The sequence below is a fragment of the Penicillium subrubescens genome (assembly GCF_028828155.1).
Source record: "Penicillium subrubescens strain IBT 31985 chromosome Unknown utg000004l_segment0_segment0, whole genome shotgun sequence".
NCBI lineage: Eukaryota > Fungi > Ascomycota > Eurotiomycetes > Eurotiales > Aspergillaceae > Penicillium > Penicillium subrubescens.
Window position 1 is genome coordinate 170,120 of NW_026643154.1, and position 27,300 is coordinate 197,419.

General features: G+C 50.7%; 12 protein-coding genes across 12 annotated transcripts; 4 read left to right on the forward strand and 8 right to left on the reverse strand.

Moving 5' to 3' along the window:
• Positions 1-584: 584 nt before the first annotated feature.
• N7473_005150 (uncharacterized protein) lies at positions 585-1,130 on the reverse strand (the record flags this gene model as incomplete). The annotated part of the gene is made up of 1 exon (XM_057151090.1): positions 585-1,130. The coding sequence occupies one exon, from the start codon at positions 1,128-1,130 to the stop codon at positions 585-587; it is 546 nt and encodes a 181-aa protein (XP_057008895.1).
• A 23-nt stretch (positions 1,131-1,153) lies between these two features.
• On the reverse strand, positions 1,154-2,171 carry N7473_005151 (uncharacterized protein; the record flags this gene model as incomplete). Its single annotated transcript, XM_057151091.1, has 2 exons — positions 1,154-2,014; positions 2,115-2,171. The coding sequence occupies 2 exons, from the start codon at positions 2,169-2,171 to the stop codon at positions 1,154-1,156; spliced, it is 918 nt and encodes a 305-aa protein (XP_057008896.1).
• Positions 2,172-7,534: 5,363 nt separating this feature from the next.
• On the reverse strand, positions 7,535-7,945 carry N7473_005152 (uncharacterized protein; the record flags this gene model as incomplete). Its single annotated transcript, XM_057151092.1, has 1 exon — positions 7,535-7,945. One exon carries the CDS (start codon positions 7,943-7,945, stop codon positions 7,535-7,537), a length of 411 nt encoding a protein of 136 aa, XP_057008897.1.
• A 385-nt stretch (positions 7,946-8,330) lies between these two features.
• Positions 8,331-10,015, forward strand: N7473_005153 (aldehyde dehydrogenase family protein; the record flags this gene model as incomplete). Its single annotated transcript, XM_057151093.1, has 3 exons — positions 8,331-8,363; positions 8,429-9,139; positions 9,212-10,015. 3 exons carry the CDS (start codon positions 8,331-8,333, stop codon positions 10,013-10,015), a joined length of 1,548 nt encoding a protein of 515 aa, XP_057008898.1.
• Positions 10,016-10,350: 335 nt separating this feature from the next.
• On the reverse strand, positions 10,351-12,256 carry N7473_005154 (putative Rab geranylgeranyl transferase escort protein; the record flags this gene model as incomplete). Its single annotated transcript, XM_057151094.1, has 4 exons — positions 10,351-10,688; positions 10,888-11,946; positions 12,008-12,126; positions 12,183-12,256. The coding sequence occupies 4 exons, from the start codon at positions 12,254-12,256 to the stop codon at positions 10,351-10,353; spliced, it is 1,590 nt and encodes a 529-aa protein (XP_057008899.1).
• A 609-nt stretch (positions 12,257-12,865) lies between these two features.
• On the reverse strand, positions 12,866-13,546 carry N7473_005155 (uncharacterized protein; the record flags this gene model as incomplete). Its single annotated transcript, XM_057151095.1, has 1 exon — positions 12,866-13,546. The coding sequence occupies one exon, from the start codon at positions 13,544-13,546 to the stop codon at positions 12,866-12,868; it is 681 nt and encodes a 226-aa protein (XP_057008900.1).
• Positions 13,547-13,893: 347 nt separating this feature from the next.
• On the reverse strand, positions 13,894-15,034 carry cyp1 (putative peptidyl prolyl cis-trans isomerase (CypC)). The gene is made up of 3 exons (XM_057151096.1): positions 14,932-15,034; positions 14,838-14,879; positions 13,894-14,778 (listed from the first exon to the last, which is right to left on the reverse strand). Exons 1-3 carry the CDS (start codon positions 14,962-14,964, stop codon positions 14,365-14,367), a joined length of 489 nt encoding a protein of 162 aa, XP_057008901.1. The 5' UTR covers positions 14,965-15,034; the 3' UTR covers positions 13,894-14,364.
• Positions 15,035-15,266: 232 nt separating this feature from the next.
• N7473_005157 (aspartic endopeptidase) lies at positions 15,267-17,192 on the forward strand (the record flags this gene model as incomplete). The annotated part of the gene is made up of 1 exon (XM_057151097.1): positions 15,267-17,192. The coding sequence occupies one exon, from the start codon at positions 15,267-15,269 to the stop codon at positions 17,190-17,192; it is 1,926 nt and encodes a 641-aa protein (XP_057008902.1).
• Positions 17,193-17,355: 163 nt separating this feature from the next.
• N7473_005158 (3' exoribonuclease family protein) lies at positions 17,356-18,564 on the reverse strand (the record flags this gene model as incomplete). Its single annotated transcript, XM_057151098.1, has 1 exon — positions 17,356-18,564. The coding sequence occupies one exon, from the start codon at positions 18,562-18,564 to the stop codon at positions 17,356-17,358; it is 1,209 nt and encodes a 402-aa protein (XP_057008903.1).
• A 2,852-nt stretch (positions 18,565-21,416) lies between these two features.
• Positions 21,417-23,654, forward strand: N7473_005159 (putative metalloreductase transmembrane component; the record flags this gene model as incomplete). The annotated part of the gene is made up of 1 exon (XM_057151099.1): positions 21,417-23,654. The coding sequence occupies one exon, from the start codon at positions 21,417-21,419 to the stop codon at positions 23,652-23,654; it is 2,238 nt and encodes a 745-aa protein (XP_057008904.1).
• A 305-nt stretch (positions 23,655-23,959) lies between these two features.
• On the reverse strand, positions 23,960-24,994 carry N7473_005160 (GNAT family N-acetyltransferase; the record flags this gene model as incomplete). The annotated part of the gene is made up of 1 exon (XM_057151100.1): positions 23,960-24,994. One exon carries the CDS (start codon positions 24,992-24,994, stop codon positions 23,960-23,962), a length of 1,035 nt encoding a protein of 344 aa, XP_057008905.1.
• Positions 24,995-25,598: 604 nt separating this feature from the next.
• On the forward strand, positions 25,599-26,568 carry N7473_005161 (uncharacterized protein; the record flags this gene model as incomplete). Its single annotated transcript, XM_057151101.1, has 2 exons — positions 25,599-25,661; positions 25,732-26,568. The coding sequence occupies 2 exons, from the start codon at positions 25,599-25,601 to the stop codon at positions 26,566-26,568; spliced, it is 900 nt and encodes a 299-aa protein (XP_057008906.1).
• Positions 26,569-27,300: the final 732 nt, after the last annotated feature.

Sequence of the window (27,300 nt, forward strand, 5' to 3'; positions counted from 1 at the left end):
AAGGGAAGAATCAAGAAAGAAAAAGAAAAAAAGAAGGAAGGACGAAAAGAGCAAGCCAGAGAAGCATGAGGTGAGACACCACGACTCAACCCCAGCACAGCAGGCAGCTAAAGAAAGGGTTCAAAGGTGGTGTGTGTGGTGTGGCTATCAACAGCCGGGATATAGAGGGAGTACATAAAACCACCTTGGTTCCTGCACCAGAATGGACTCCACCAATGCTAACGCCGGATAAATGAACAATCAGAGAAACTGGAGGACGCGGTATTCAAGTCACGATCACGAGTCTCATCTGGGATCAAGGGAAAAAAGGGTCGGTGGGAAGAATGGTAGATTGATGCAAACGGGATTGGCGTCGTGAGTGTGGAAAAATGAAAAGGGTGGGTAATAGTTGAAGATAATAAAAAAAAATGAATGAATCATGTGCAGTGAAGTAAAAGACGTGTGACCACCGAAAGAAATGAGGAAAGAGAAAAACAAAATAGGAAACCCTCAAGGACCAGCCTTGTAATCACTTGCGGAGTTGTTCTTTATTGTTTGTTTTTGTTCCTTCGTCCTCTTCAGTGACGAGCAAGGAGAAGAGAAGATTATTGCTGGTAGGTACCCTGAATGTAGTGATCGGAGATACCTCCGCCACCACCACCCTTGGGACCGAGCCAGACAATCTCGATCACGCTGTGGCCCTCGTCTTCCTCACGCACATAGAACTGGTGCACGTTGTCACCGACGACGTAGGCATCGTGCAACAACCACCGGTCCTTGGTGACACCCTCGTCCTCAGCGGGACGCAGAGGACCCAGGCGATCCTCGAAACCACGGGGGTCCTCGGGCCAGGTCTTTTCCACCGCATCAAAGTTGATGGCATCGTCAGCCACGGTAGAATCGTAGGTATACTTGACCAAAGAGTAACCGTTGGTCATAACCCAGAAGTGGCGGACCGACTCGCCGGTTGCGCTGTTAATGGTCTCTTCTTGATCGAAGACCCAGCGGCGCAGCACAGACTTCCGACCGGCGGCCGCAGCCACGGTGGTCATCTTCACCACATCCTTGGTGTACCAGGAGTTCCAGTGGTGCATGGATTCGATCTTGCGGCCAGACTCATAAACACCGTCCACGGGGTCGGTCATATCCATCTGGTAAAGCGAGGGCCAGAGAGTCAGGGGGTGTCACCGAAGCGCTGGATACACTGGCCAAGCTTCTGGTCACCGGGCTGTTCGCCCCAGGACTGGCACTCATCGTAGTACTTCATGAGCACATCCAACAGAGGCTTGGAGACGAAAACACCGGCACCACCGAAAGCGATGTGACCGAAGGTGTCGACTTGCCAGCTGGCCTCGGACAGAGATCCAATATAGTGCTTCTTCTTCTCATCGAACAGCTTCAGTTCCTTGGCGATGGTAGGCAGAGACAGGAAGAAAGTGTCGTCGTCACTGAAGCCAACCCAGGTGGTGTGAGGGCGATGCTTGCGGATGTGCTCCGAGAAAGCCTCAACCATGCCAAAGTAACGAGCAGTGAAGTCCAGGGGGGAGGCCTTGAGAGTCAGATCGAGACCACGGTTGCGGAAGTAGGTCTCCTGCTTCTCCAAATCGTCATCGGACTCGGGAACTAGAACAATCAGGCCAGCCTTGGTGTTGCCATAAGTGTAGAGGAGCGAGGGCAGGAGGCGGTCGAGACGGTCCACGGTGGTAGCCAGGCCAAACAGGAGCTTGGAGGTCTCGTCGACATCATCGTCGGCAGCCACATCCACTTCAATGATCTCGGGGCACACAAAGGCCTTCTCCTCGTTGTTGGGAGAGACAACCATACCACGCTCCATCTGAACCATCGGAGGAAGCACGGGCTTCTCAACCTCCTCCAGGGTGTGGAATTCGGTTTCGGGGCTGACAATGCGAGGGCGGAAGTAGGCACGAGTGTAGTTCTTGCGGGGGAGCCATTCAGAGAAGGGGAGAGGAGCAGCCAGCTTGGGATCAACCTCGCAGGTATCGGCCGCGGGGGTCGAACCCTGCGCAGGGCTCTCCTAATTGCGTCTGGCTGTTACCCAAGTTGAGGCGGTCAATAGGGTGCTTGAAGCGGAGGAAAGCCGACCGGTCGTAGCGTTCCATGCAAAAGAAGAAAACGCCAATCGACACCAGGGCGATCAACGGAAAGACCGTCTTTAGCCGGAAAAGAGGCATCCTGACGGTATTAGGCGGAGCCGATTTTTCGAACATGTACGTCGAAGTTTAACTCGCAGAAAAGTGAGATTGGGGGGAGGGGAAGGCGGTTTGTTTGTGCCTGACAATGCGACACGTTCCCTTCGAATTAAGAATTTCTTATCAGATTGATTGAATCGAGTTTGGGGGTCAAATCAGGCGAGTATGTCGTATTCCCGTAGAAGAATCGTGCAACTGGCAAAAAGGAGCAGAGCACCGAACGAGGCAATATCCCGAAGCGAATGTAGGTGACCAGAGACTGGTGTTAAAGAATGGCAGGCAGATCAAATGCCGGAATCAACGAGAGGCTGGCAGCGTCGGGACCTGCGACACGGTCCAAAGTGGGTGGGGGAGAGAAGCGGTCTTTTGGAGAGGAATTGGACGTGGATGATCGGTTGTCGTTTGCAGCAGGAAGGGGAGAGGGGGAGGAAGCAGACGAGAGATTAACGCGGCTGGACAGGGGAGTCCAGGGGCGAGAAGCAGATCGATGCTGGGGGAGGAGGGGGAGGAGGTAGAGTCGTAAAGGTGTTGGAAGGAGTAAGATGGGAAGAAGAGGGAAAAAAGGGAGGAGGAGCGAAGAAGTAAGTAGTGGAGAGCGGAGTGAGAAGGGAACAGTCTTAATGGGAGATCGGGGGGTGATGGGTGTGTACTGATTGTATGGGAGGTACGGGGAGTCGTGGGAATGCCCCGTCACGGTATTACATACGTAATTTTGGCCGTGGGTCTGGTTTCCGCTTGCAGAATTAATCGAGAATAACTGTATACTCCAAATACTACTTGAGCATTGTGAACATGGACGATTGATATAACAATTTTCTCTTACTGATGAATATGGATTTCTTTTTAAGTCTCCTCTGAAGACTCTTCTTTGTAGTCATATGTTCTGCTCCTCGCTTCTCTCGAGTCTTGTTGATCCTCGTGTAGAAGAATGCTGGCAGTGATCATCGCATCGTATCCCATGGGACTACGGACTCCGTATCAGAACAAGGATGCCACTGATCGGCGCTCTTAGGTCTGTCCGATCATGCTGGTCAACATGTCCTTTTCCGTGTAGTATATTGGCCATTCTGATTCGGGGATTAGCGAGAGGGTCTTCTCCGAGATCACCGCTCTTAGTAGATCCGGTTTGAGATTCTGGTCAAGACAGTCCACCGATTGTTTTGTGCTATTATTCACACCAGAGATCGCTTAACAATGTTCGAGAAGAGGATCCATGAGACCGTCGGAGTACCGTCCGACAGGTCACTACTATCGCAGGACGATCTGTCCCAATAAACACCGGGTGTGTGAATCGGACCGTTGGTCCTACCCAGGATCGACGGCATACGACTCTACCAACTGTCAAACTATCCGTATTTGCTGTTACCTGCTACAAACTGCATAGAGATGGGCAGTACGAAGGTGTCATTGCGACCGCATGAGAAGCATTTAGCCAGAGTTCCGGAACATTCCAATCAAATTCCCCGAGGGCCTCATCATCATGATGCCGATGTGATCATGTATAGATCACGTCACCTGTAGAGTATAGTTACGGGAGCGCTATGACCGGGCTAGGGCAGATTAATGATATACTGTAGGTTGTACATATCAAATTATAGGCAAAAATAATAGGTATATCAATAATGTATCAATCTCTTACGTGTAGCATGGAAAGTAAACTTGGTAACAATTGGCGAGAACGGCACAACGATCAGTCAGTATTGAAAGACCAATTCCATGCCCATTGTAAAGTTCACACAACACATCATAATCCTCCAATATAGATGTATGTATTTTGATTATTGTAATTGTCAAGCAAGTCGCCAATTACAGGCGCGAATATAAGGAAATGATCTGAAGGTCGATCGCCCTGGCGTCCAGCCGCTCCAACCAGTCAGAGGCAATTCAAGATCAGTCAGGGCCAGTCAATGCCAGCCGGAGCCATTCAGAATTCATTCACAGCCAATTGAGGACCCAGCTAGGACCCAGTGAGTGTGCGTCGGAGGGAGCGAGAGTGGCCACTGGGGAGCCCCACCGACGCGTGTCCTTCTCCCCCCTCCCCACCCCCTGCACCGGTAACCCGGGGCCTTTTCTGGACTTCTCGCCTTCTACAGTACGTACAACGCCTTCGGCCGCCGGATCTAGGTTCTCATTTATTATTAGTCTCCTCATTTTGATATTGTGGTTATTGTCTACTTGAGAATATCAATTTCATTGTAGCTCTTCCCTCCTCTCCCTTTGACACCTTAGAAAGCTTATCGGCAGATCTGTAAGTACGCAAAGTGGCAACAGGACCTCAAATCCAATTCGCAATCCAGTTCAGCCGTGGTCCTCGCAGTAAAGTGGACCAGGATCGACAATCCCAAACCCATTCAGACTTTTGCCCTGAGCTCAGGCCGTAGAAAAATATCCTGCTGGATGATCGGAGATTGTTATCATTTGACGAGAGCAGATTGTTCGTCCTCCATCAGATGGCTGGTCCATGGTTTTGGTTGATGAGACAGCTGCGTCATGGGCTTCGTCGTGCTGGTGTTCTATATATATTAAGCTTATTCATCTTAATCATCTTATCCACGACAGCCCGGCCGTTGGAGGGTTTCACACACAGTGGTGACCACTGACAGGTAGTCAGTGGCATGGCCACCGGGTTCGCTGGGGACTGTGGGCGTGGGCGTGGGGGACCTGTCTCCTCCCGCGGTACCTTTGATGAGGGTTCATTTTAATTCTCCCACTGAAATGACGATAACAGAGCAGAAAGAAATCCTTGTGCGTAACGCTAGCAAGAGGCTGTCGCGTTTCGATCAACCACGACTATACCCACTCTGTCTAGCACTTGTTCTGGGTCGCGGGTCGAAGCGAGGCCAGCTGGACGGACTTTAACCTTAACGAAGATACTGTGCGTAGTTGAAAATATACTTCATGTTGAATATTTCATAGCCGCTGTTACGAGGGTCAAGATTCAGCTATCAGTACTTAAATTATTACTACCATACATAGACTATCCCCGTTGATGCCATAGAAATCAGCATCATCACGAATCCTTGCCAGCCCTAGCGTCCGCGTCTCGAAGGCGCATGGAACAAAATGTGCGATTGTCTTTGTACCACCATCCGTGCACACTCGGCCCTAAACTGCGCCAAAGGTCAAGGCCCGCCTTGGCAAATGCTGTCATCGGGTTTCACAGTGCCTAAAGAAGAAGAAGAAAAAAAAAAAGGATAACCAAAAGGTAAATTGATCATAATCATAAAAGGGGGCGGCGCAGGCGCGGTAATCTTACAGACCCTGAAAAAAAAGGCGTATCAGGTTCATGAAGAGTGGATCCCGGGCCCCCTGATCGCCAGTCCCCTTGCCCGTGCCGGTGAAAACGCTCGGAGCCTCGATTTGACTTGACTGTTGCTGGAAAGGCTGGACTCACGATGTCTATTGGGTGGAATAGGTACACGATCGAGGTTGTGCCGAGCCTAGAAGTGGAAGTTTATCAGAGGAAGTGAGAAAGGAGAGTATCAACTTTGTACCGTACGACTGGATACATAACAGGGGGCATCAAGCTCGGCGGCAAAAAAGGGGCTTACTTGACCACAACCAATAACCTTGTTCTCCGTGGTACAATGTACAGCAAGTGGACCTAAACGGCCGGCAAATGATGCAATCTATCGCCATTATTCTCCCAATCACTATCCAGAAAAGGCCTGGCCCTGTCCAACTTCAGCCATCCTGATTGCCTTACTACAAGAGTACAATTCGGTCCTAATAGCAGGATTTGACGACTACAATGCATACAGTACACTCCATAAATACTTTTATGAACAAGAGAACAAGAAAAAGCTAGGCAAGCAAACAACCTTGAAAGGTCAAGGCTTCGGTTTACTGCAGTCCCCTCTTCGGCCGCTAGTCCGTTTTGGTGATTTTATGGGCCAGGTACTCGTGGGATATCTCATCGCCTCGCGTCTGATAGGTTCTTTCTACAGTAGCATGCATGCAGCAGAAGGATTGCGTTCCTGTGTCAAATTTCAAGGATGAGGCGCGATGCCAAGATTCCGCCCGCATCCTGTGGTCCGCATGTTGCCATGCATGGGGCCTCCTCGTCGATGAAGTAGTCCGTGCATCCATCTATAGACACTGGTATCCATCACGGCTACATAGGTACACTCATACGACGGGGGTATGTAAGTTAGGAAGGTATGCTTTGTAAAGGATTATGTTAGTCTTAAGATCACTCAGTACTTCGTACATAACAATAACAGGTTGATGATAAGATCATCAGTTATGATATTGCCGTAATGAATATATCTCCATGGATCTATAAATTGCGTATGCAGACCTTCTGAGTCTTCAGAATCTTGGTGGACCTTCCAAGTGAACTCGGTATCCCTGCATATTATCTCAGTCGTCGCGGACTATCTGGATTATAATTCCATCTCATTTCGGCAGGGGTCGAACTATCCAAATGAGATACAATAGGATGTGTATCAAGGAGGAGATCTACAAAGACGAAACATGCAAGCATTGACCCGATCCAATCATTTCTACAGCTTATTTCTCTCCTCAATGACAGATAGACAGACAGTAGACGCAGGATGATGGACGAATCGTACCCCGTCTCAATCAGTGACACACGGATGAGGTATATATTGCAGCACCTAAAGGGCTATCAATTATGCACGATGTCTATGGAGAAGCTACTTCAACAAAAAGGATCTGGTTAGTTAGATGGACCATGTCCCAGTGATTCAGTTGTCGCACAAGAGTATCTCGATAAGAGCCCGGGGTACAATCCGGCCGGCGACGGGGATCGCCCTTTCTATCCTGGCCGCGGGTGCAGTTGTACGGAGATGAAGCTTTTCTGTGGGTATCACCAAGTCTTGTCGCGTCGCCCGGCATGTGCGGAGTGGGGTGGGAAGAGAATAGCGTACTTTCTGGTCTCTGAATTGTCAAAGGCTTTGAAAGTTTTCAATAGCAAATATTTTCTGTTGGCTTTGAGTATTGTCGACTGAGTTTTTGGCCTCAAATTCGACAAATCCTAGTCACGATGTCTTGCCAAACCCGTTCTGGTCGTATGGCCCCTCCCCATGGTTCTGGGATATATAGGAGATAATTCTACGTTCAGTGGGGGATACCGTAAAAGGCGCAGTAAGGTGCTTATTCTGCAGGGACTGCAGCAGTCAGGCTGCCCTGAGTTGTCGGTTTCACGAGTTTAGGTAGTATTAGGGACAGGGATTATTATCACCTCGTAGAATTATTGCATATCTTATGCATGACTACCATCTTTCGGACAATGTATTGTTTCCCTAACCGTAGACAAACTTCAGATACGACACTCCCTGAGATTTGACCACTTTAGAAAGCCAGTCAATATGCAAGATGCATCACCAGCCTTTCCCCTCTTTCGGATACCGCCAACCACCCTCCACCATTCCCAGCAAAGTTTGAATTTGCACACGGGATGAAACAATCAATCTCAGCAAATGAGCATCGGCAACACGTTTCCTCCAATGCATCGAGATCGGAGCAATTTCGTTCCGGACAGTCTGCGCCTTAGCATTGGCAAAGAATCCTTTCTCATCTGCAGCTCGCATCTCTCGCCCCACTCTGCTCCCGCTCGCAAGCCGCCAGACATGGATCAGATGGCCCCAGAAGAAGAGCGAAGGAAGCATGGGATATTGCGAGGACCAAAGCCCAAAAACCACCAGACATGCGAGGTCTTTTAGAAGCAAATCTTCAGAACAGCAGGTCATGGGATATATCTCCTCGCTGACAGCCGCTGAGAACCAGATCATCGCGATGAACCAGTAGAGTCCACTCCTCGATTCCTCGATCCGCTCGGCGACTTTGTCCCCTCAATTAACTTCATCCTCCTGCACGAGGACCACGCTTGAGCCAACATGGGCGCTGCCGCCGTGCGCTAATGACGAACTCGAGCTCGGTCCGAGCGGATCTGGCTCGATCGCAGATTACCGAGGCCTTTTCTTCTCCACAATTTGCCCCAGCTGGAATGGTTGCACGGAGCCGTTCGCGAGCAGGCCGTGGCTGGGCGGGGCTTCTCGACGTATCCCCTTGCGATTGTGAATACATATTATTCAACAGCCCCAGGGGCCACTGCAACATTTGTGGGCTTTGTGAAGAAAATATTCCACTACTGTTTCTGCAGAATCAAATATCAAAATGGGATTCAGCACGGCGGCCGAATTTGACCAGGTACATCAGAGCTGCCTATGGCTACATGCACAGACGGAGTATACATTGCTAATGGACCTCTGCAGGCCTACACCACGGTGCAAGAGACATTCGCATCGGGTGTCACAAAGAACAAAGAATGGCGGCGCCAGCAGCTCAAGCGCACTTGGTGGATGGTCGAGGATAACAAGGAACGTATCTGCGCCGCCCTCTATACCGATCTCCACCGACACAGCTATGAAACAGGTCTCTCGGACATTGGGATGTTGCAGCATGACATCCTGCGCACGCTCGACAAGCTAGATGAATGGACCAAGGATGAGAAGCCCACTCGTTGGGACATGGTGAACTTCATGGGAGGCACACGAGTGCGCAAAGAGCCCAAGGGCGTGGCACTCATCATCGGCGCCTGGAACTTCCCGATTCTCCTTCTGCTTCAACCCATGGTCGCCGCTATCGCAGCCGGCTGCGCAATGATTCTGAAGCCATCTGATATGGCACAGTCTGCACAGGATCTTCTGATGGAGATCATCCCGCAGTATCTCGATCAAAGTGCGATTCGCTGCGTCAGCGCTGGGCCGCAGGAGATGTCGCATATCCTGGAACAACGCTACGATCATATATTTTACACTGGATCGGGAAATATTGGCAAGATCGTGCATGCGGCCGCTGCTAAGCACTTGACTCCCGTAACACTTGAGCTGGGAGGTCAAGCCCCGGCTATTGTTACTGCGCAGGCCAATGTAGACTTGTCTGGCAAGCATATCGCTGCCACCAAATTCACCAATGCCGGCCAGGTATGACTTATTCCGGGTTGAGAGTCTGGGGTATACATCTTTAAGACTATGATCACTCACAACATCATACAGATCTGCCTGAACGTCAACCACGTCGTCGTAGATCCTACCGTCCGCGAAGCTCTCGTGAACAGCATGATCAACCACTTCGACACCTTCATGGGCGGCCGCGACACCAAACCCGAATACTACACACACATCATCAACGAGCGCAACTTCGACCGACTAGACCGGCTACTAACCTCGACATCCGGCAAAATTGTCTACGGCGGCCAACGCGACCGCACAACCCGTTTCTTCGCACCCACCATCGTCACAGGCGTGAAACCAGGCGACTCCCTCCTCTCCGAAGAACTATTCGGTCCTATCCTACCAGTCATGGACGCAGACCTCGACTTCGCCCTCACATACACCCGCGCCGGCGACAGACCCCTCGGCATCTACGCCTTCACCGACAACAAAGCTGAGAAAACCCGCATACTGGACGAGACCCAGTCCGGCGGCGTGACGTTCAATGATTGTACGTTGCACGTTGTCGCGCGCGATGCGCCGTTCGGCGGCACCGGTCCCTCCGGTCAGGGCTATTACCACGGTCCGTACGGTGTGCGTGAGTTTTCGCATCTGCGTACGTATGTGGATGCCATGCCGGCGTGGATGGAGTGGCTCATGGACGCGCGATACCCGCCGTATTCGGTCGAGAAGCTGAAGAAGCTTGCGCCGGCTGTGAAGCCGCCGTTTGATCGGGAGGGAAGAGCTGTTTCGCGTGGTCTGACCGGGTGGGTTTTTGGTCTTGGGGCGTTGGTGTTGTCGGTGGCGGTTGTGATGCCGCGGCAGCAGGTTCAGACGCTTATTGCGCGGTTTGTGAGTCGAGGTTGATGGGTGACGAGTGAGTATGAGTAGCCTGAACTTTGGTTCGTTGTGGGAAATTTAATGAATCTATATGACTTTTTAAGAATGGCCGGACATGGGATATTGTATCGATTTGACTACAGCGTGGATCACGATTTGGGGTTGATCGCTTACTGAATGATTTTGCCAATTTGACATGGTTCGGCTGTGAGCAGATTGTAATGAACTTCCCGTGCGAGAGGATTGTTCTGAATAACTAGTTAATGATGAGGTCAAGAATATGTTCGATTGCAATGATGATACTATGTGCAAATATCTACTGGTCAGTATGAGTAGGGCATAAATCATGAAACTATGCTACATCAATCATCAGAGGTGCCTTCGCGATCCTCAAAGATCATGAATTCGTCATGGGCCACCTCATCTCCTACTATCTTGACCCACGCCTGCTTGATCATGTCAACAGTCTCGTCCTCAAACGCCAGATCAAGGCTAGGGGGCGGGAAGCTGAAGACATGGGGCGAAAGAGTCTGAATGGTGGGTGGTGTTCCACCGTTACTGAGACGTCCCAATTGGTTGTACCGCATGGACCATAGAGCAATGGCCTGAGGACCTTCTGCCTGAAGGAGTCGGTCCACGGCACGCTCGAGGAGAGTGTGGCCTTCAAGGCCAGATACAGCGACACTGCCGTAGATGACACCTGTGATGACACGCGTTAGCACATGAAATTTGATTAATGCCAATGAAATCACAATAGAGGGCTGATGCTCGTGATCAGGTATAGATAGATTAAGTTTCATCAATGCAGTTCAGGCAATGTAGATAAGTAAAAGGTAATCATCATACGAGCGGGACAGGGGGATGGTAAATCAAGAAGAGAGGGTTGGAATACTACTCACTCTGGTGTCGTGGGCAATCGCCGGTGTCACTCGAGTGGACCTGGAGGTACACCGGCGGAGATTGGGGGCTGTCCAATGTATCGCCAGGGAACATAAGAACAGCGCTGGCAGGCACAGGCCCTCCTTCTGCTGTGACAGGGAAAAGGGAAGTGAAGGTTGAAGACGCAATAGTAATCGATCTTGCAACCTTGGCACAGGATGGCTGTTCTAGAGAAGGAAGATCCCAGGCAGAGCAAATGAGGAACCGAGTTTGAATCGTCTCCCCATTCGAGAGCTGCACCTCAACCGGATGTTCTGACTCTGATGACACTTCACCATCTTTGATAGATTGGATACCCGTTTCAAGAGCATACACGGCTCCTCCAACAGCAGAAGCTCGGCATCCAACCTGGAGAATCTCAGAGCCCCCACCATACTTGGGGACAACACTCCCGAAGCCGGGTCCTAGGGCACCAATGGAAGCTAGATGCCTCTTAATACGAGGCACTGCATAGCTGGCAGAGGTGTCCTGCTGGGGCAGCTGTGATAGAGAGAGCGAGAGCAGAGGATTTTGGAGGTCTTGCGGCACACTGAAATTGGAAGACAAGTAGTCCGCAAACGGCATCGACAGGTCCTCCTTTTTCTCTGTCTCATCCTGCTCTTCCTCATCTTGAGCTTTGCTGATGTGTCGCAAGAAACGCATTAGCGTTCTCTTAGACTTCATGCTGATATTGCTATCGGCGAAGACATCTTCCCGATTGCCCGGCACACGATGGAACTGTCGCGTAGCGCCAAGCTCATGGCTTTCAGCGTTGGGATGTTCCGAAGAATGGATCCACCAACTGCCAACAGCCATGAACTCCAGCTGGCGATATACCTTCGAAGAGATGAGGACGGAGATTAGTTCTGAGCGGGTGTAGAGGAAATATGGGGAAAGAGAAAGAGTGTAGGCGCGACTAGCAGCTAGCTTCGGACGAATGTCCGGCGTGCCTTGAAGCTCGCTCGTCTCAGAGCCGACCGTGGAGGTGGGAAGTTGGTTTGTGGAAATCTTCGCATCTTCAAATGGAGTCCGGCCTGGATCTGCCAGTTGAGACACATCAGCGACAGGCTGGGATGAAGGACACTCGCACCGGCGACCCACGTTGATTGACACTATTCATCCACTCCGAAGCTTCGTCCAGGCTGAAGGCGGCCTCTGACCCACCATAGTATGAGTTCTGATCCAAGTGGAGCACCTTCTTTCCCGACCGTGAAAGGGCTCTGGGTGAGGAAGAGGTTAGAGAGAACAAGATCCGAGCTTTGCACTAGACACTCACAATGCCAGAAGAGATTGAGCCAGCCCAGTACCTGCAATGATTACATCCCAGGGATGCTCTGATAGTAACTCCATGTTGTCAACGACCAGGGCCGAGGTCTGAGCTGTAGCAAGTAAGTGCGCGAGTTGTACTGTAGCAAGAAGCAGGCCCAACTCTCATCACATTGGGTGGTGGCTCTTCAAGCTCTTTGTGAGCATCTCTGGGAGACCAAAGGCTAGAAAACAAGGTTGTTTAGCCCATGGACTTAAGGATCCAGTGGAGAGAAAAGGGAAGAGAGGAAAAAACTTTTGGCACGCGGAGCTTTTGTGTGGAAAGGCGGTCAGAGCTATACTGCCAACCATACCGCGTTGGCCATAGTGGGGGCATCAACTGGGTCCATCAAGCATGCGAAATTGGGTGACATTTGTCTAGTCCAATTGTTGTATTGTACATAAAAGGGAGGAGAGGCTAAGGACAATCAATAATAATTATTACCCACTTTATTGATCCCTTCCCTTAGCTATGCAAATCAGCAGGCAGGTGCCAACCTTGTTGAGAAACAGAAAAGACTGAATCGAAGCACATTGCATATCCATTATTGCGCGTAGGAAGTAGAAATAGGGCTTCATACAGCAAGGGAATAAATCAAACAAGAAAGCAGAGTTATCATAGTTTTTCATTTCATCTGCTGTCCTAAAGGACCCCTAAGCCAGCTGAAGAATTGCCGCTGCTCTTCCGGCAATGCGCAAGAGTAGTCTTGATTTGTAGGTCCTTTCAATGAGTCCCTCAAGGAAGCGATCCTGGCGTACAATGGCAGTGAGGAGCTTTTCAAGCTGGGCAGGAGTGGCGTGATCTAGGAGATCAGTCTTGTGAAGTTTTGTAGCTTCATCAGACTGATTCCAGTCAACCCAGTTGAAGCCTGGCTTACTCCAATCATGAATAACATCTAGGATTGACTCCTCCACGGTAGCAAAGGGATGCCCCTGGGAGAGTATTGGGACTAATTCGGCCAGCTTGGTAAGACGCGGAATATAGCCTGCGATGGCAGGGTTTGAGGTAGCATTATGATCAATTCTGCTGGACGACGCAAGGTAGCTGGGGGCATGCAGCACTGGGCATTGCGTTGTGAAATAAAGAGCGTCCTGTCCGTCATATCTGTCAAACTCGCCTTGGAATATTTCCGCAAGAAATGAACGTTGTACTTGGGTTGTGCCTTGGGTGGCTAGTGCTAGCTCGCCATTTCGCGCTTCATAGATGCCTGGCTCACCACGCCGCCGGGCATCGCAAAATGTGACACTAGCTCCCTGGGCGTAGGCAAAGCCTGATAGACGTTCAGCAATAGCGCTAGCGACAGCAGTAGATGGTGTTGGAGTAGTGAGAGGCATGTCAACCTGCCTGCAGTTCTGTGGGAGAGGTTGAAGAGGGGGTGCTAATAGAGGAGAGACTCTCTTGTCCTCGAGCCCTCAAATGCAGTACAATGGATGGTACCCGACTGCTGTTATCTGTCAACCTAGCCCTCAGAATGTTAGATACATGAAAGCTGGTCTTAGCCTCAAATGTCCACTATCTGATTGCAAAGCTTAGTTATTGACTCATTCACCAAGTTGTCAGCTTGAGGCTGATCTATACGACAGCCACGTGACCATGATTACTCAGCACACTGATGGGCTCCCACTTTAAAATGAAAATTCCTGCGAGCACAGTCTTTCTTTCCTCTTATGCCACTCCCAGTGCTTTGCACAGCCCGGCTGCCTTAACATGACAATCCCGGGCTGCATGTCGAATACCTTCACTGGTGCTCGTCGTGGGGGTGGCAGATTAGATTTCACTCTGTATCTGCTGCTCTGGATGGAGACATTTGACAGAAGCGGTTCGTTTTGTAGTGATACATTCATTCATTCGTCTATTATTTTGGGTTGAAGGAGTTCGCTCTCCCGATATGATTGATCTCGTAGCTTCGTAGATGGGCGCAAGTCCCGGTGCCATACTTAATGGGCACGAGCAAGGACATTGCCGAGCCTACCAAGCTTGACATGTGTCTGGTGCGCTAGCTGCCACACAGTTCGAGTTTCTTGTGCGTAATGGCAACTGCCTGAAGCCTCGTTGCAGGGTGGATAAGTGTTCGTGGCTGCCAGAAAGGAAGCTCTATAGCAGAGCTATCCCTGCGTTGAGCGGCATTGGAGCAGCATAGACCTTCCGGTGTTCACACCTCAGCTCCCTCTTCCACGACCCGAGCCCGGATGATCTTGACTTCATCCATGGGCCGATCCTCGCCGTTTGTCTTGACCAGGCCCATACGTTGAATCACGCGCATGCCGCTCTTGACCCGGCCGAAGATCGTGTGCTTTCCATCCAACCAGGGTGTTGGCGCAAGTGTGACGAAGAATTGACTACCATTCGTGTTGGGACCGCTGTTTGCCATACTCAAGATGCCTGCGCCGGTATGCTTCAAGTCATCGCGAATCTCGTCTTCGAATTTCTCGCCGTAGATAGAGCTGCCGCCTCGACCAGTGCCGGTAGGATCGCCGGTCTGAACCATAAAGTTGGGGATGATGCGGTGGAAGATCACGTTGTTGTAATAGCCTCTCTGCGCAAGGGTAACGAAGTTCTTGCAAGTCTAGATACTCGATTGTTAGTTTCAGGAAACACATGCTGTTGATGTGGAGTTTTACCAACCTTGGGCGCATGAGTGTTGTAGAGCTCGACAGTGAAGGAGCCCTGGTAAGGTGTTAGTTTTTGGTTATAGACAACCAGGGCGTAGAAATATTACCATTGAAGTATCGAATACCACGTCTGTTGCCATGATGGGATTTGGAAATGTTTTTCTCGGGGAACGCGATCGATAACAGGCCAGTATGTAGCACTCGAGTAGGATGAGAGAGACGAGGAGAAGGAAAGTGGAAGAGCTGCGGGACCCAAAGGTGGAGCTTGGCGCGGCATCTCAGAGAACCTCCGATCCAGCAACCTTTCAAACATCCCCTCGCTTTGCATCTCGTGACCACCATGGAATAAGTCGCTCTTTTTGCTTCTGCTGTGTTTGTGTTTCTGGCCTAAGGAAGCCGTCTCTTCTATTCTCTTGAGTCATCGTTTACGCCACCGAGAACCATGTCTGAAGAGATCAGCCCACTCGCGGAGCTGCTTGGGCTCGCAGTCTATCATTTCGAACGCCTGAAACCCCTCCTACCAACCTACGGACACTTGCTCATCGCAGCACTCTTTCCTATCTGGATTGGCGCGCATGCCTCTCTTTCTCGACCGTCCTCTGCTGCCAAAGCTCCCAAGAAAGACGACGAGAAGGATGGAAATTATACCGATGATGACGGGTCCGATGATGAGTCGGGCTCAGTCCAGAAAATGGAGGGGCTTGAGCCATCCGATGCTCTCATGTTCCCGTTGACTGCAGGTCTGACCCTGGGAGGCTTGTATCTGGTGATCAAATGGCTGGAAGATCCCGCGATTCTCAACAAGATTCTCAGCTACTACTTCTCGTGGATGGGTGTGTTCTTCGCCATCGCATTTCTCAGGGATACCTTCTCGATTGTCCGATCGTTCGTCTTCCCGAGACGCTATCACTCTGGTGGGAAGATATGGCATGCGAAACAGTCAGAGCGTATCTTCGTTGCTCAATCGGTGAACAGATCAGAAGTCACGACACATATCCGACACTCGCCTCTTCCCGGAATATTTGGCGCAATCCCGGTACCAAAGCCGGTCCTTGCATTGCTTTGGGCTTCTCGCCATGTGTTTTACCAACGGTTACGGCTGCGGGCTCATATTCGTGGGTTGTTCGATGTCAAAACCTTTGTGGGCCTGCTTGACCTTCTCAGTGGGCTCTTCGCTCTTGCTGCTGTGGGGTACTTTGCCTTTGTGACAAAGCCTTGGTGGCTGACCAACTTCTTGGGCTTTAGCTTCAGCTACGGAGCTCTGCAGTTTATGTCACCATCCACCTTTTGGACGGGTTCATTGATTCTAGGATCTTTGTTCTTTTATGACATCTACTTTGTCTTCTTCACCCCATTGATGGTCACTGTTGCCACCAAGCTAGATGTTCCCATCAAGCTTCTTTTCCCTCGACCACCGAGTCCTGGTCAAGAATCAGATGTTCAATCATTGGCCATGCTTGGCTTGGGAGATATTGTCATCCCCGGAATGATGATTGGATTGGCACTACGTTTTGACCTATTCCTCTACTACCGCCAGAAAGGAATTCAACAAGCGCAGCTGCAAGGTCTCAGCGATAAGACTACCAAGCCTCAGTACCAACGGGCGACCGGAGCATGGGGAGAACGGTTCTGGGCCCCAGCGGTGAGACCACAAGTACCCGAATTCAAACCTCCCTACTCGGACGCGCGATCTTTCTCCAAGGTGTACTTCAAAGCTAGTGTTTTTGGATACGTCGTTGGAATGATCACTACCTTACTCGCGATGCAATACTCCAACCATGCCCAGCCTGCACTACTCTACTTGGTCCCTGGCGTCCTGATTTCACTGTGGGGTACGGCTTTTTTCCGTGGCGAGACTAGCATCATGTGGGATTTCTCTGATGCCGAGGAGGAGGATGAAGAGGGCGAAGGTGAAGACAAGAAGGAAGGTTCTGACAAGGAGAAGAGCGATGATACTGCTCCGCAGGAGCAGAAGAACTTTTTTGCGCGTCTCATGTCCGGTGATCTAAAGCTGTTCACGCCAGGGCCCAAGGATGCTGCTTCGAAGGAGTCTCAGAAGGAGAACGGCAAGGACCTGGATGACAAAAACGGCAATCGCGAAGGAGACGCCGAAACCGACAAGTCGAAGGAAGCTGATTCCAAGAAACAGCGGGAGAAGGACCTGAAAGGCCAAGGCGGCCTGGACTTGATCTCGTTTTCGATTTCCTTTCCCGAAAAGACTCAGAAAAAAGCTAGTCCTGATTCTGCGGAACGCTCTGCCACGGAAAAAGATTCAATGGTGACTATCCCAGACATTGGTGATTGGAATGATGATGAGCCTCCACTGAAGAAGCGACGTGGAACCCCCAGAAAGGCGGCGATGCATTGATTACTGTCTATTTGAGCCGGTATGACTAGGAGCTTTCTCAAAGCTTGAAAGCTTACTTTTGTAACGATACAATGTATGATATCCTATGATTGAAAAATTTAAACTCTATTTCAATTGATCTTCATAGTGGTATCTTTTGATTCTTTTGTTCATCTCTGGCCCATTAACATTGGTCTAGTATCCGTTTCATTTCATCCCATCTCCGACCTGAGATCTCGACCAACTGTCGAAGATCCTCGGTATCCACAGTCCAGCCTCCATTCTTCTCCATCCTCACGATGGTTGTCTTTCCATCTTTCTCCTTATCAACAACGATAGAGGCCCGCTCCTGAATAAGGCCCTCCTCGTAGCCATCCGGGTCCGCCAGAATCCACCTCTCGGGGAATCCCTTCTTGCCTTTTTGCTCTTGCTCTGCAACATCAGGAATAACGTGTGCACGCCATCCTGCCGCAGCATCCGCCTCAAAGACGCCGAAAGAGCTTGACACAGGCAGTCCACGCAGAGAAAGCTTGCGAGCATCTGCGACACTGTCTGAGCAGACGATGGTCTCATTGTCGACGTCCCACCAGGCTTTAGGAAGCTTCGTATCACGGAGAGCGGCAAGGACAGCAGCCCAGGCAGCATCGAAGGGATTGCCCGCTAGGGAAATTATCATGATATCAATGTAAAGAACCCAGAAAGCCTTGATTTCCCGAGGCTTCTCCTCGGCAGTGGCACTCTGCTCGGCGTCCACATCCATCGGTTCATCTTCGTTGTGTCGCTCTGGTTCCTCTGGCCCGAGATTGGGTGGTTGGTACCAGACACGTAGGTCATCCGCGCGCACTAAGCGCGTGCTGTGTAGAAGGGAGAGGATTTGGTGGGAGAGTGACTGGGCGAGCGCAGACGGCGCCGCACCCGGAATGAAGCCTGGCGCACAGCCGGTGCTCAAGGAGAGATTTGGGACGAGCAAGTTGAGATCTTCAATGTGGGTGCGATCCTCCTCTGTGTCTTCGTCATCTTCTTCCTCACTTAGCTTCCCGCCCAAGTCTGCCAGACGCCGGCGCTTATTAGAACCTGACGCTTGGGAGACGCTCCATGAGGCGATATCTTCGGTGTGTAGAAGCTCCGCACGGACGCCGCAGACAGCTGCGGTATCGCCAATGCGCACCACAGCGCTGCCATTTGTATGGGTCAGAGAGCCCGCATTGGCAGATGTGACTCGGAATTGCGAAGGTGCGCGGCCATTGGCGCGAATGGACGGCTGGTTGCTCGCCGACGGAGGAGACAGGTGGGCAAGTAGGTAGGCGTGAGGCTGTAGACGGGCAAATTGGGATGGCGGGAGCGAGAGAGATGGCGGAACCGATGGAGCAGCCGTTGCTGCTGGGGCGGCCATGTTGAAGAGCTTTGATGGTACTCAAATGTCTTGAGTGTCGCGGATCGACAGTCTTGAGGAAAAAGCGAGCACTGGGCGGCAGAATTATTTCCTATCAAAGGCGGTGTTGATCTACAGCCCAAGGCCCGAAGTACATACTAGACTTTGACCCAAGCCTTTTAGTGTGTGAGAACACAGAAAATCTGCAAATACAGATATTCTAGAATAAATTTTGAATTGAATTCTTTAATTGAATTTCATGCAGCCAATTTCTCGATAAAGGGGTGATTGAGGATTAGATCGGCGGCTACCATGAGAAATATACACCTATGTATCTCATCCCATTCGCTGCCGAATCAATACATTACAATGGAAGCACATACACAGGTGGGAACTTGGTTTCAATTATGGTACCTTCTTTGACATGTGTTGATGTACAAATCTAACGACAACGGTGTGCTATCGGCTGACTGGAGCTGATTCTCCAGTCGATATGTAAACGCTGCCAGCTCTCTAGTTATCACCAAGACATTATGACAGCAGCGCCTAACACGATTGCAGCAGCAGATATTCCGAGCAATACGCCCAGACCATCCCATTGATGTGGGCTTAGAGCAACCTTCGCAGCCGCATTGGAAGTAGAAGCAGCTTGTGTGGGTGGGGTCGTCCCTGATCCTGTTTCACGGAGATCCGACTGATGACACCAGCGCTAACATAGGCATCACAGAGGCTCCAATGGGTTCAGATGCGGCGTTGGCATCAAATGTCGTTGTACTGGGTGCGAGGGGATGAGTCGCGGTGATAGTGAGAAACTCCTCGGTGGTAGTCTAATCGACAACGACTGTCTTCGTTGATGTACCAACATCTTCCCTCGGCATGAGACGCTCGCAACCCTCGGTAACTTTGTAATCAGGAACAGTCGAATACCATCTCTAAGCAACATACGCCGTCATCGAGCTGGAAAAATGGTGTTAGCGATGAGAATCATTTGTTTGCGCTCATATGACACGACCCACCTCGGGCAACACATCACAAAAGTCTCGCTTGGGTCCAGAAGATCGATCAACAAAGAGGTTGGACTTTCGAATTCGGCAAACTTCCTGGGAAGTAGTGGCATTGTCGCAGTCGTTGTTGTATGGGGCTCTTAGTGCTTGGCTAGTGCTTGTCTAAGATTTAACATACCAAGGGGAGGAGACAGCAGTTGTTGATTGTTGTGCCCTGTGGGAAATCGGAAACCGGAGCCGGCTCGAGATTCATCAAAGGCAAGAGCTGTCCGAGGTTGAAACAAGAGGCAAGTACTTGCATGCCGTCAGTTTGTTGCCGCATTTTCCTAAACTAGATATTGTAGACTGCCTCGATGCGCATACCAAAGCTGGAGTTCCATACCAGAGTGGACCTTCTACCCCGGGCTAATTTCCAGCGCCTCTCAGCGAAACATCATCAACGAATTATGACTAGCTTCTTGATAAGCTTCTAGTTCATTTAAGGCCGATTTTTAATTTTCTCATCTGTCCTTGCCCTTCCAGTTCGAGAAATATAGGGTGTACTGTAGGAGCACACCCGAATGTGCCACTGGCCATCTTGAACGAGTATCATGACAAGAGAATGTCCATCAAATTCTCGCGAACCTTGTTTTATCATATCTATGTAAGACAGCTGCTGGTTAAATTGTGTCATTTTAGCTAGCTATACCACCAGGTTGTAACTGTGTGTTTTAACACTTGTAGCATCTCAAAGGCCCAACCAGTGAGAATGAGATCTACTATTCAACCAAAAATCCTAGGAAAAAGGTACGTTGCTCTGCATGAGTCCTTTCTTAGGTTTGAAACTGTCGCTGAATATTGCCTTCCTCGACTTCTATTCCTATATGAAGTATATTCGGAGCTTTAATTTCCGGATCTTCTATTTGTAGATATGCTTTCTGCGCTTTAGCCTATACCCCCCGTGTGTGACTTGGATATTATTAGAAGCTGCATCCCATCACACAATCTTACCGTACCTCGACCACGTTCAAACTTTGATCGGATATGCACGTCACCAACAGTGCTTCGGTTGAGATAGCCGAACGTGGCTCCAATGTGATGGCTTCGCTGCATGAGGGTGAACCATGAGAGCTATGATCGAGCTTCATGGAAGCGCCCATTGAATATTGAAAATAAGTGAACTGACAGCTTGCTATAGTACATAAATAACAGCATCATCAAGTGCCACCTGTTTGCTCTGTGAGCGATAAACTATCGAGCTTTCAAGTCGGCTGCCGATTGGGGCATCCCCGCCACGCTAATGCGGTCGGGTCACTTTGCATTATTCGAATCACCTCCGTCGACTGGGTCTGATTGGCTATCCCAGCGCTAATCCATCACATCTCACTAAGAATGTACAGAACTGCACTCCGGCGAGACGCCCAGAGAGCCACCGTTTATTCGGCCCATGACTCGCTATGCACCGGCCGCCTGCCATTGGCCCGGCGACGAGTCCTACAGGACTTGTCGATGCACTGGGCTTCTTCTCGTCACGCAGAGAGAAACCGGTGCTATTTGTGTAACCCCCGCTTCGTGGCTCTCATACATGAAGTTGAGATCGCCCCTCGAAGTTGCCAATCCGTTTTGCGACCCCATTTGGTGCCTCTGTCTACCCAACCTCCTGCGATGACATGAACTTGGCGCAGCGATAGACTTTTGGAAGGGAGTGATTTTGCCTGCTCGCGATAATTTGAGAGTACACACAGTCAGGGTAAGATTTCCGCTTTACCATTCGCTAAGATGGAAGAATCACTGGGGCTTACAATTATAATTAGTCGCGCAGGTTGCGATCTACAGCGATCGAGCTGTAACAACCCTCTAATCCAACAGACACTTTATACCAGACTCACCATGGATACTCTCAAATCCCTCGCAAAGCGCGTCAATGTCGTCGTGTCGGCATCGACGACTGATAAGGAGCTGGCGGAGATGAATCGAGACCCGTGGTCGCAATCAGCGAAATATGGCTACGGCTTCATCTACTTTGCGGTCGTGCTGCTGGTCACCACTTCCCTAATTCGATTCTATCAAATCTGGGGTGACAAGATCCGAATTGCCAAGTTCAAGGAACAGCAGTCATTGGTGTTCACCGGGTCTCCGAACAGTGTATCGACCCCGGACGAGTACGAACTCCCCAGTGCTGGCACGGACGCTTCGAGCGCGCATTTCTTCCCAATGCCAACCCCAAAAGCTCAGATTAAGCGCGGAGAATCCTTGATCCAAAGAGCGATTCCGCTGCAAAGAATCATCGCACTGATGCGCTGGGTATTCTATCGACCAATTCCGGTTGTCAGGGTCGGGAGTCTGGCATTTGTCTTTCCATCGCTAGCAGTCACGGTCATCGTGCTGGCAGCCTTGATCTTCGTGGCTCTGTACTGCTTCCTGCCTCAGCCATTGTACTACTGGTCGATTGCTCTCGGATCCCCGCCCTTGGCGATTCGAGCAGGCATGCTCGCCGTCGCCATGGTCCCATGGATTGTGGCACTTAGCACAAAAGCCAACTTCATCTCCATGTTCACCGGGTTAGGCCCGGAGCGATTGAATGGACTGCACCGATGGTCCGCCTATATTTGCCTATTCTTGAGCCTCGTGCATATGATACCCTTCTATATCACGCCGATCTGGGAGGACGGAGCGATGATCAACTATAGCAAATTTATCACGCTGCCCATTTACGTATACGGTACAGGATTGGCGGCTATGGTGCCTTTACTCGTCCTGTGCGTTCACTCGCTTCCATACTTCCGGCATAAACTGTACGAGCTCTTCGTCTTCATCCACATTCCTGTCTCTTGGATTTTTATCGCCATGCTGTTTTGGCATACCAAGAACTTCCTATCATCATGGGGTTATCTCTGGGCAACTGTCGTGATCTTGGTCGTCACGTACATCATCCGACTATTCTATCTGAACTGGACGAATCCGTTCCGCCTGGCATCGTTTATGATTGGAGAAGAATCCGCGATAACATTGCTTCCCCAGGGAGCTATCAAGGTGACCATTCCTACACAGATGCGCTGGCGCCCTGGCCAGTATGTCTACTTACGCATGCCGAGGATCGCCTTCTTCGAGAGCCACCCATTCACCATTGCATCATTGTGCAGTGATGATTTCCCGTCTGAGTACGGCGAGGAATACCGAGATTGCACTCTTGTCTTCCGACCTTTCCGTGGATTTACACGGAAAGTATTACGCAAAGCCGTAGAAAATGGCCCCTTCCGAACGTACACGGCCTTTTTGGAAGGGCCATATGGCGGCATGCAGCGTGAGATGGCCGCTTTTGACGACGTGATTTTCTTCGCTGGCGGCAGTGGAATTACCGCAATTGCCAGTCAGCTTCTGGACCTCATCAAGAAGATTCGGGATGGCAAGGCTATTACCAAATCGGTCAAGGTCATTTGGGCACTCAAGAACCCTGAAACCATGGAGTGGTTCCAAGAAGAGCTTCGAATCTGCAAAGATCACGCGCCTGCTGGTATTCTGCATTGTCACTTCTTCCTGACCGGCGTTAAAGATGAGCAAGTCGACCGAGATATCGTTCAAGAGAAGATCTACGGGATGCTACAAGGCATCGACAAGCGAAACTCTGCATACATCCGCGAAGAAGCCGCTGGTGACGTCGAGATAGAAAAGGAACTACGTCGCGAGAACGAAGACGGACTTGCCGCGTTACCTGGAGCATACACTGCCTCTCATGTCGCTAATAACCGCCACTATTATCAGCCCGGAATGGACCCGCATGCTGCAGTCGGGTCTCAAGGGTATAATAACAATGTTCCGTTCGACTTTGGATTTGGCAATCCTCACGCCATGCAGCAAAGACAAATGGCGCAACAGACGCCGCGCTTTGCTTACTTCCAACCCGGTCTAAGGCGAGACAATTGGCGGACAGACTACTTCCGCCCCGACATCTCGACGATGCTCACTGAATTCTCGAAGAGCTTTGGACGGCGAGCGTGTGTCTTTGTTTGCGGGCCGCCTAGTATGCGAGTTGAAGTAGCCAATACTGTGGCTAAGCTCCAGCAGCAAGTCATGACGGATTCATCCAGAGATGAGATCTTCTTGCATGCGGAGAACTATAACATCTAATCTAGCACTTTACCACACCTGCTACGCCTTTGTTTAGTGGATACCCTTGGCGTTGAGCAAAATCTTTTGTTTGATGAATGCATGCTCTATCATTACCTGTAATTATTATACCTCAATGAAGCACATATACCCATCATTGTCAGAATGACTCCAGTTCATTCAAGTCTTAAACTCATATCTACTCATCTATCAAAAAGGCTGCGTGCTTGCATTACATGAATAGATAAAGACTCTCCATGCTGCACAGGGTATCCAAAGGAATTAAAAACAGCATAACATGCAAGTCGCTGCAACAAATGCACATACTACCTCCGTTGAGGCTTGTTTCCGCTCTCCTCCTCGGCCTTGCGCTTTCTCGAGGGTGTCATCTCGTCCTTATCCAGAACTCTAGACTCGCCTAGTAGCTGAACACCGTGATCATAATCTTCGTCATCTTCAACCTCAACCTTCTCCCACTCTTCATCATCAGGGTCACTTCGGACTGTATTCTGGGAAGCATTATTCTTCCCATTGATTGGACTAGTAACATCTGCCTCCTCATCCCATTGTACATCTAGTCGCACGATCTTCGCCCCCGAAGGCTGTAATTTGCGGTAGTATCCCTCCACAACTCCTTCCTGCACCTTGAACCCACGGGCAATATACCACCTCAAGCCATCTTCGTTGGCTTCGTGGACATGCGCGGTCACGGAGCGGATATTGTAGTGCTTAACGATCTCGGATACTCGGGATTTTCCCTTTGAATCCGGGGATGATGCACAAATGAGCGAGTTCAATAGAGAGGCAGCCACGCCATGGCCACGGTAAGGAGATAGAAGATGGAGGGTTTGGATGTAAAGGTTCGTCGCAACACGGCCTTGAGCCTCTCGGTCCGAATCCAGTCTCTCCAGGCGACACCGAATACCCCCAATCACTTTGTCTGATCCTGATGAGGCGTTGGGGTTTGGCGCAGCAGCAACCGGGTGGTCATGGTAGATCGCGACGCGTGACAGAGACGCGACGATAGGATCTGTGATGGTGTTCGTGTAGAACGAGTTTGGGTAGCGAATAGGCAGCAACAAGCCTGTAATCCTCGTCAAGGACGGGATATGAGCCGTGCGAATGGTTTCTACCGTAATATGCGGGTGAGGAGTCGCATAGCTCGCGGAAAGATCTCCCCGGTAAGGCGTAAACGGCTCCTGGCTGACGGCATTCGCGGTCGGTCGAGGACTCACGGCAGCAGACCGCGGCGGCTGGGGTGGAAGCGGGTGAATAGGGGGCTGAGCCAGTCGAGCTGGAGGAGGAGATACAGGCGGATTTGACGGCCGCGCAGGACTTTTGGCAAAGAATTGGTAGGCCATTTGGGAGGCTCTCGAGAGGGACAGGAACAAGAAGATGAGTGAGGGCGAATGCGGAGATGCGATAAGATAAGCCCCGTTGAGAACAACCTGCCAGCCTCATCAGTGCCCGTCCGCCTCATCTCCTTCCCTCCGACGCTGGATCAGCCAGTAGGCTCTTCAATCGGTGAGTTACTTGATTTTGTTTGTCGTGAATTAGTCCGGTCCGGGCGAGGGTTTCTTGTCTCCCTCGATTCATCCGGCCGCGTTCCCCTTTCGACCACGTTGATCGGCCCATTCACACGGCATCCCCGAGGCTCTTGCAACCTCAGCTAACCGAACCTTCGAGACACTAGGGTATTACATCCAACGCCGTTCTTTTTGCCAACTCGTTTGCCTTTTCAGTCTCCCCTACTTATGCTTGGTACCCCGCGATACCTCGGACCGACTCCGACCTCGCTGCTTCGATTAGCATCTCCTGTATAGATTTCCGGCGCATGGAGAACTAGACCGTGACCCGCGGCGCGAAAAGGGTTCCGAACTGTGTCGCCGGCAGGTACAGCTCTCAGCTTTCGGTCATTCAGCAACGACTGCACTCGAGATACGACATCTCGGGACGAATCCAACAATGGCCGACTCCAATACCGCGAGCCGCAGGCCGACCTATCCTGCCGGAACAATTGCCAAAGTGGTATGTGACCGGATGGGACGCTCTACAGGGCCTCAAATCAGGGACGGGACTCTAACCCAATATAATATAGTCGACCGACATACTGAACGAGACCTTCCATAACATCATCCATGACCTCGTCGCCAAGGTCCACCGCGAGGAAAAGGTGGCGCGAATGCGCTCCGCGGTGGTTGTCGCTCGCCAGAAAGCAGAGGACGAGGCAACTGTTCCGGATGAAACTCCCAGCAAGTCAGTACCCGTCGACGGAAAAACAAAAGAAGTTATCATCGATGAGGCCAAGCTGGCAAACACGCACCTCGAGACCGATGCGGCTACCTTCGACCGCGGGAAAGTCTTCCTGAAGGGGAATCCCATGCATACCGTCAAGGAAATCATCTGCCCGGACTGTCGTCTCCCACGCCTCTCATATCCCCCAGTCGGTGCAGGTTACCGACCTCCTCCGGATCCGAATGCCGAATACTGCCAAAACGGACCATTGATCACACTGCCCGGCCACGATGTCCACGGGAAAATGTTCGCCGTGATGCCGAACCCGAAAAAGAAGAAGTCCGACAAGGACAGCACTGTCCCTGAAGTCCCGACCAGCAAGTGTCCCATCTGCCCGCGCTATTTTGTCATGAACCGAGTGGCCCAGCACCTGGACCGTTGCATGAACATCTCCGGCCGTGGCAGTAGTACTCGTAATAAGACACCCACCGACAGTGGCGCCAGTGGTGCCAGCAGCCCGACCTCATCGGCCCCCAAGCGTCCTCACGAAGATGACGAGGGTAGTCCTAGCCCAACGAAAAAGAAGAAGCTGAATGTGTCCAAGAAGGCCTCCAGCACGAAGCCTGGACCAAGCAAGCTCAAGAACTCATTTACGGTGGAGGATAATGACGACGATGCTAAGAGCGAAAACGCAGACTGAAGAGGGTTGCTATGGTGAACCCTTCTTTTCTCGAGGTTCTGTATCTTATGTGATACTTGCTTTTGTTTTTTCCCTGGGAGTTTCCGGCGTTTGATTTTTGTTCCTGGTTTCGATGTGCTCATGGCGTCTCCGGGTCTGGTCCGACCATACAAGAATTTGCATAGATGACGATGATGATGAGGGTGGGATAGGATTGTACATTACTTCATACCATACACTGGGGCCATGACACGGCATTTCTTTCCGTTTTAATGTGATCATTCACTGATGTTTTCCGACGCCTGTGATATTGATAGGCAGGCGTGCAGCCAAGTTGGCCATCGGCATGCCTTGTCTTGCTTCAACACGACAATATTTCTTTCTGTGATATTCGAAAGAGGCACTGGATTTGAACATGGAAGTGGCTCCCTCGATTTCATATTGATTTTATTTTTTACGACTGCCTAACAGGGCAGTCTTCTACATCGAAATAACCCAGAAGGAATCAGATTAAGAAAGCATCCGGTAATGTAGGTGCAGCTTTGAATATGGTTTGCGTGCCCGGTACCATCTTCCCAATCATCCCAAAATTGAAGATCCTTGGAGACCATACATCCATCGACGAACCGCCTCCGCAACCTAGAATGGGAGCCCGCGTGTATGGTTAAGCTTAATTAAGTCAAGTTGATCTTCTACTAATATCAATGAAGAATTATTTGACTTCATACCTATGTCTACGTCAGATCCATGGGC

What these genes read in the sequence shown, in the direction of transcription:
- cyp1 (XM_057151096.1), bottom strand. Translation starts at nt 14,964, where the DNA reads ATGGCAACAGACGTGGTATTCGATACTTCAATG. An exon ending in TGGTATTCGATACTTCAATG is followed by an intron (nt 14,880 to 14,931) that starts GTAATATTTCTA and finishes ACACCTTACCAG; the next exon opens with GGCTCCTTCACTGTCGAGCT. An exon ending in ACAACACTCATGCGCCCAAG is followed by an intron (nt 14,779 to 14,837) that starts GTTGGTAAAACT and finishes TCGAGTATCTAG; the next exon opens with ACTTGCAAGAACTTCGTTAC.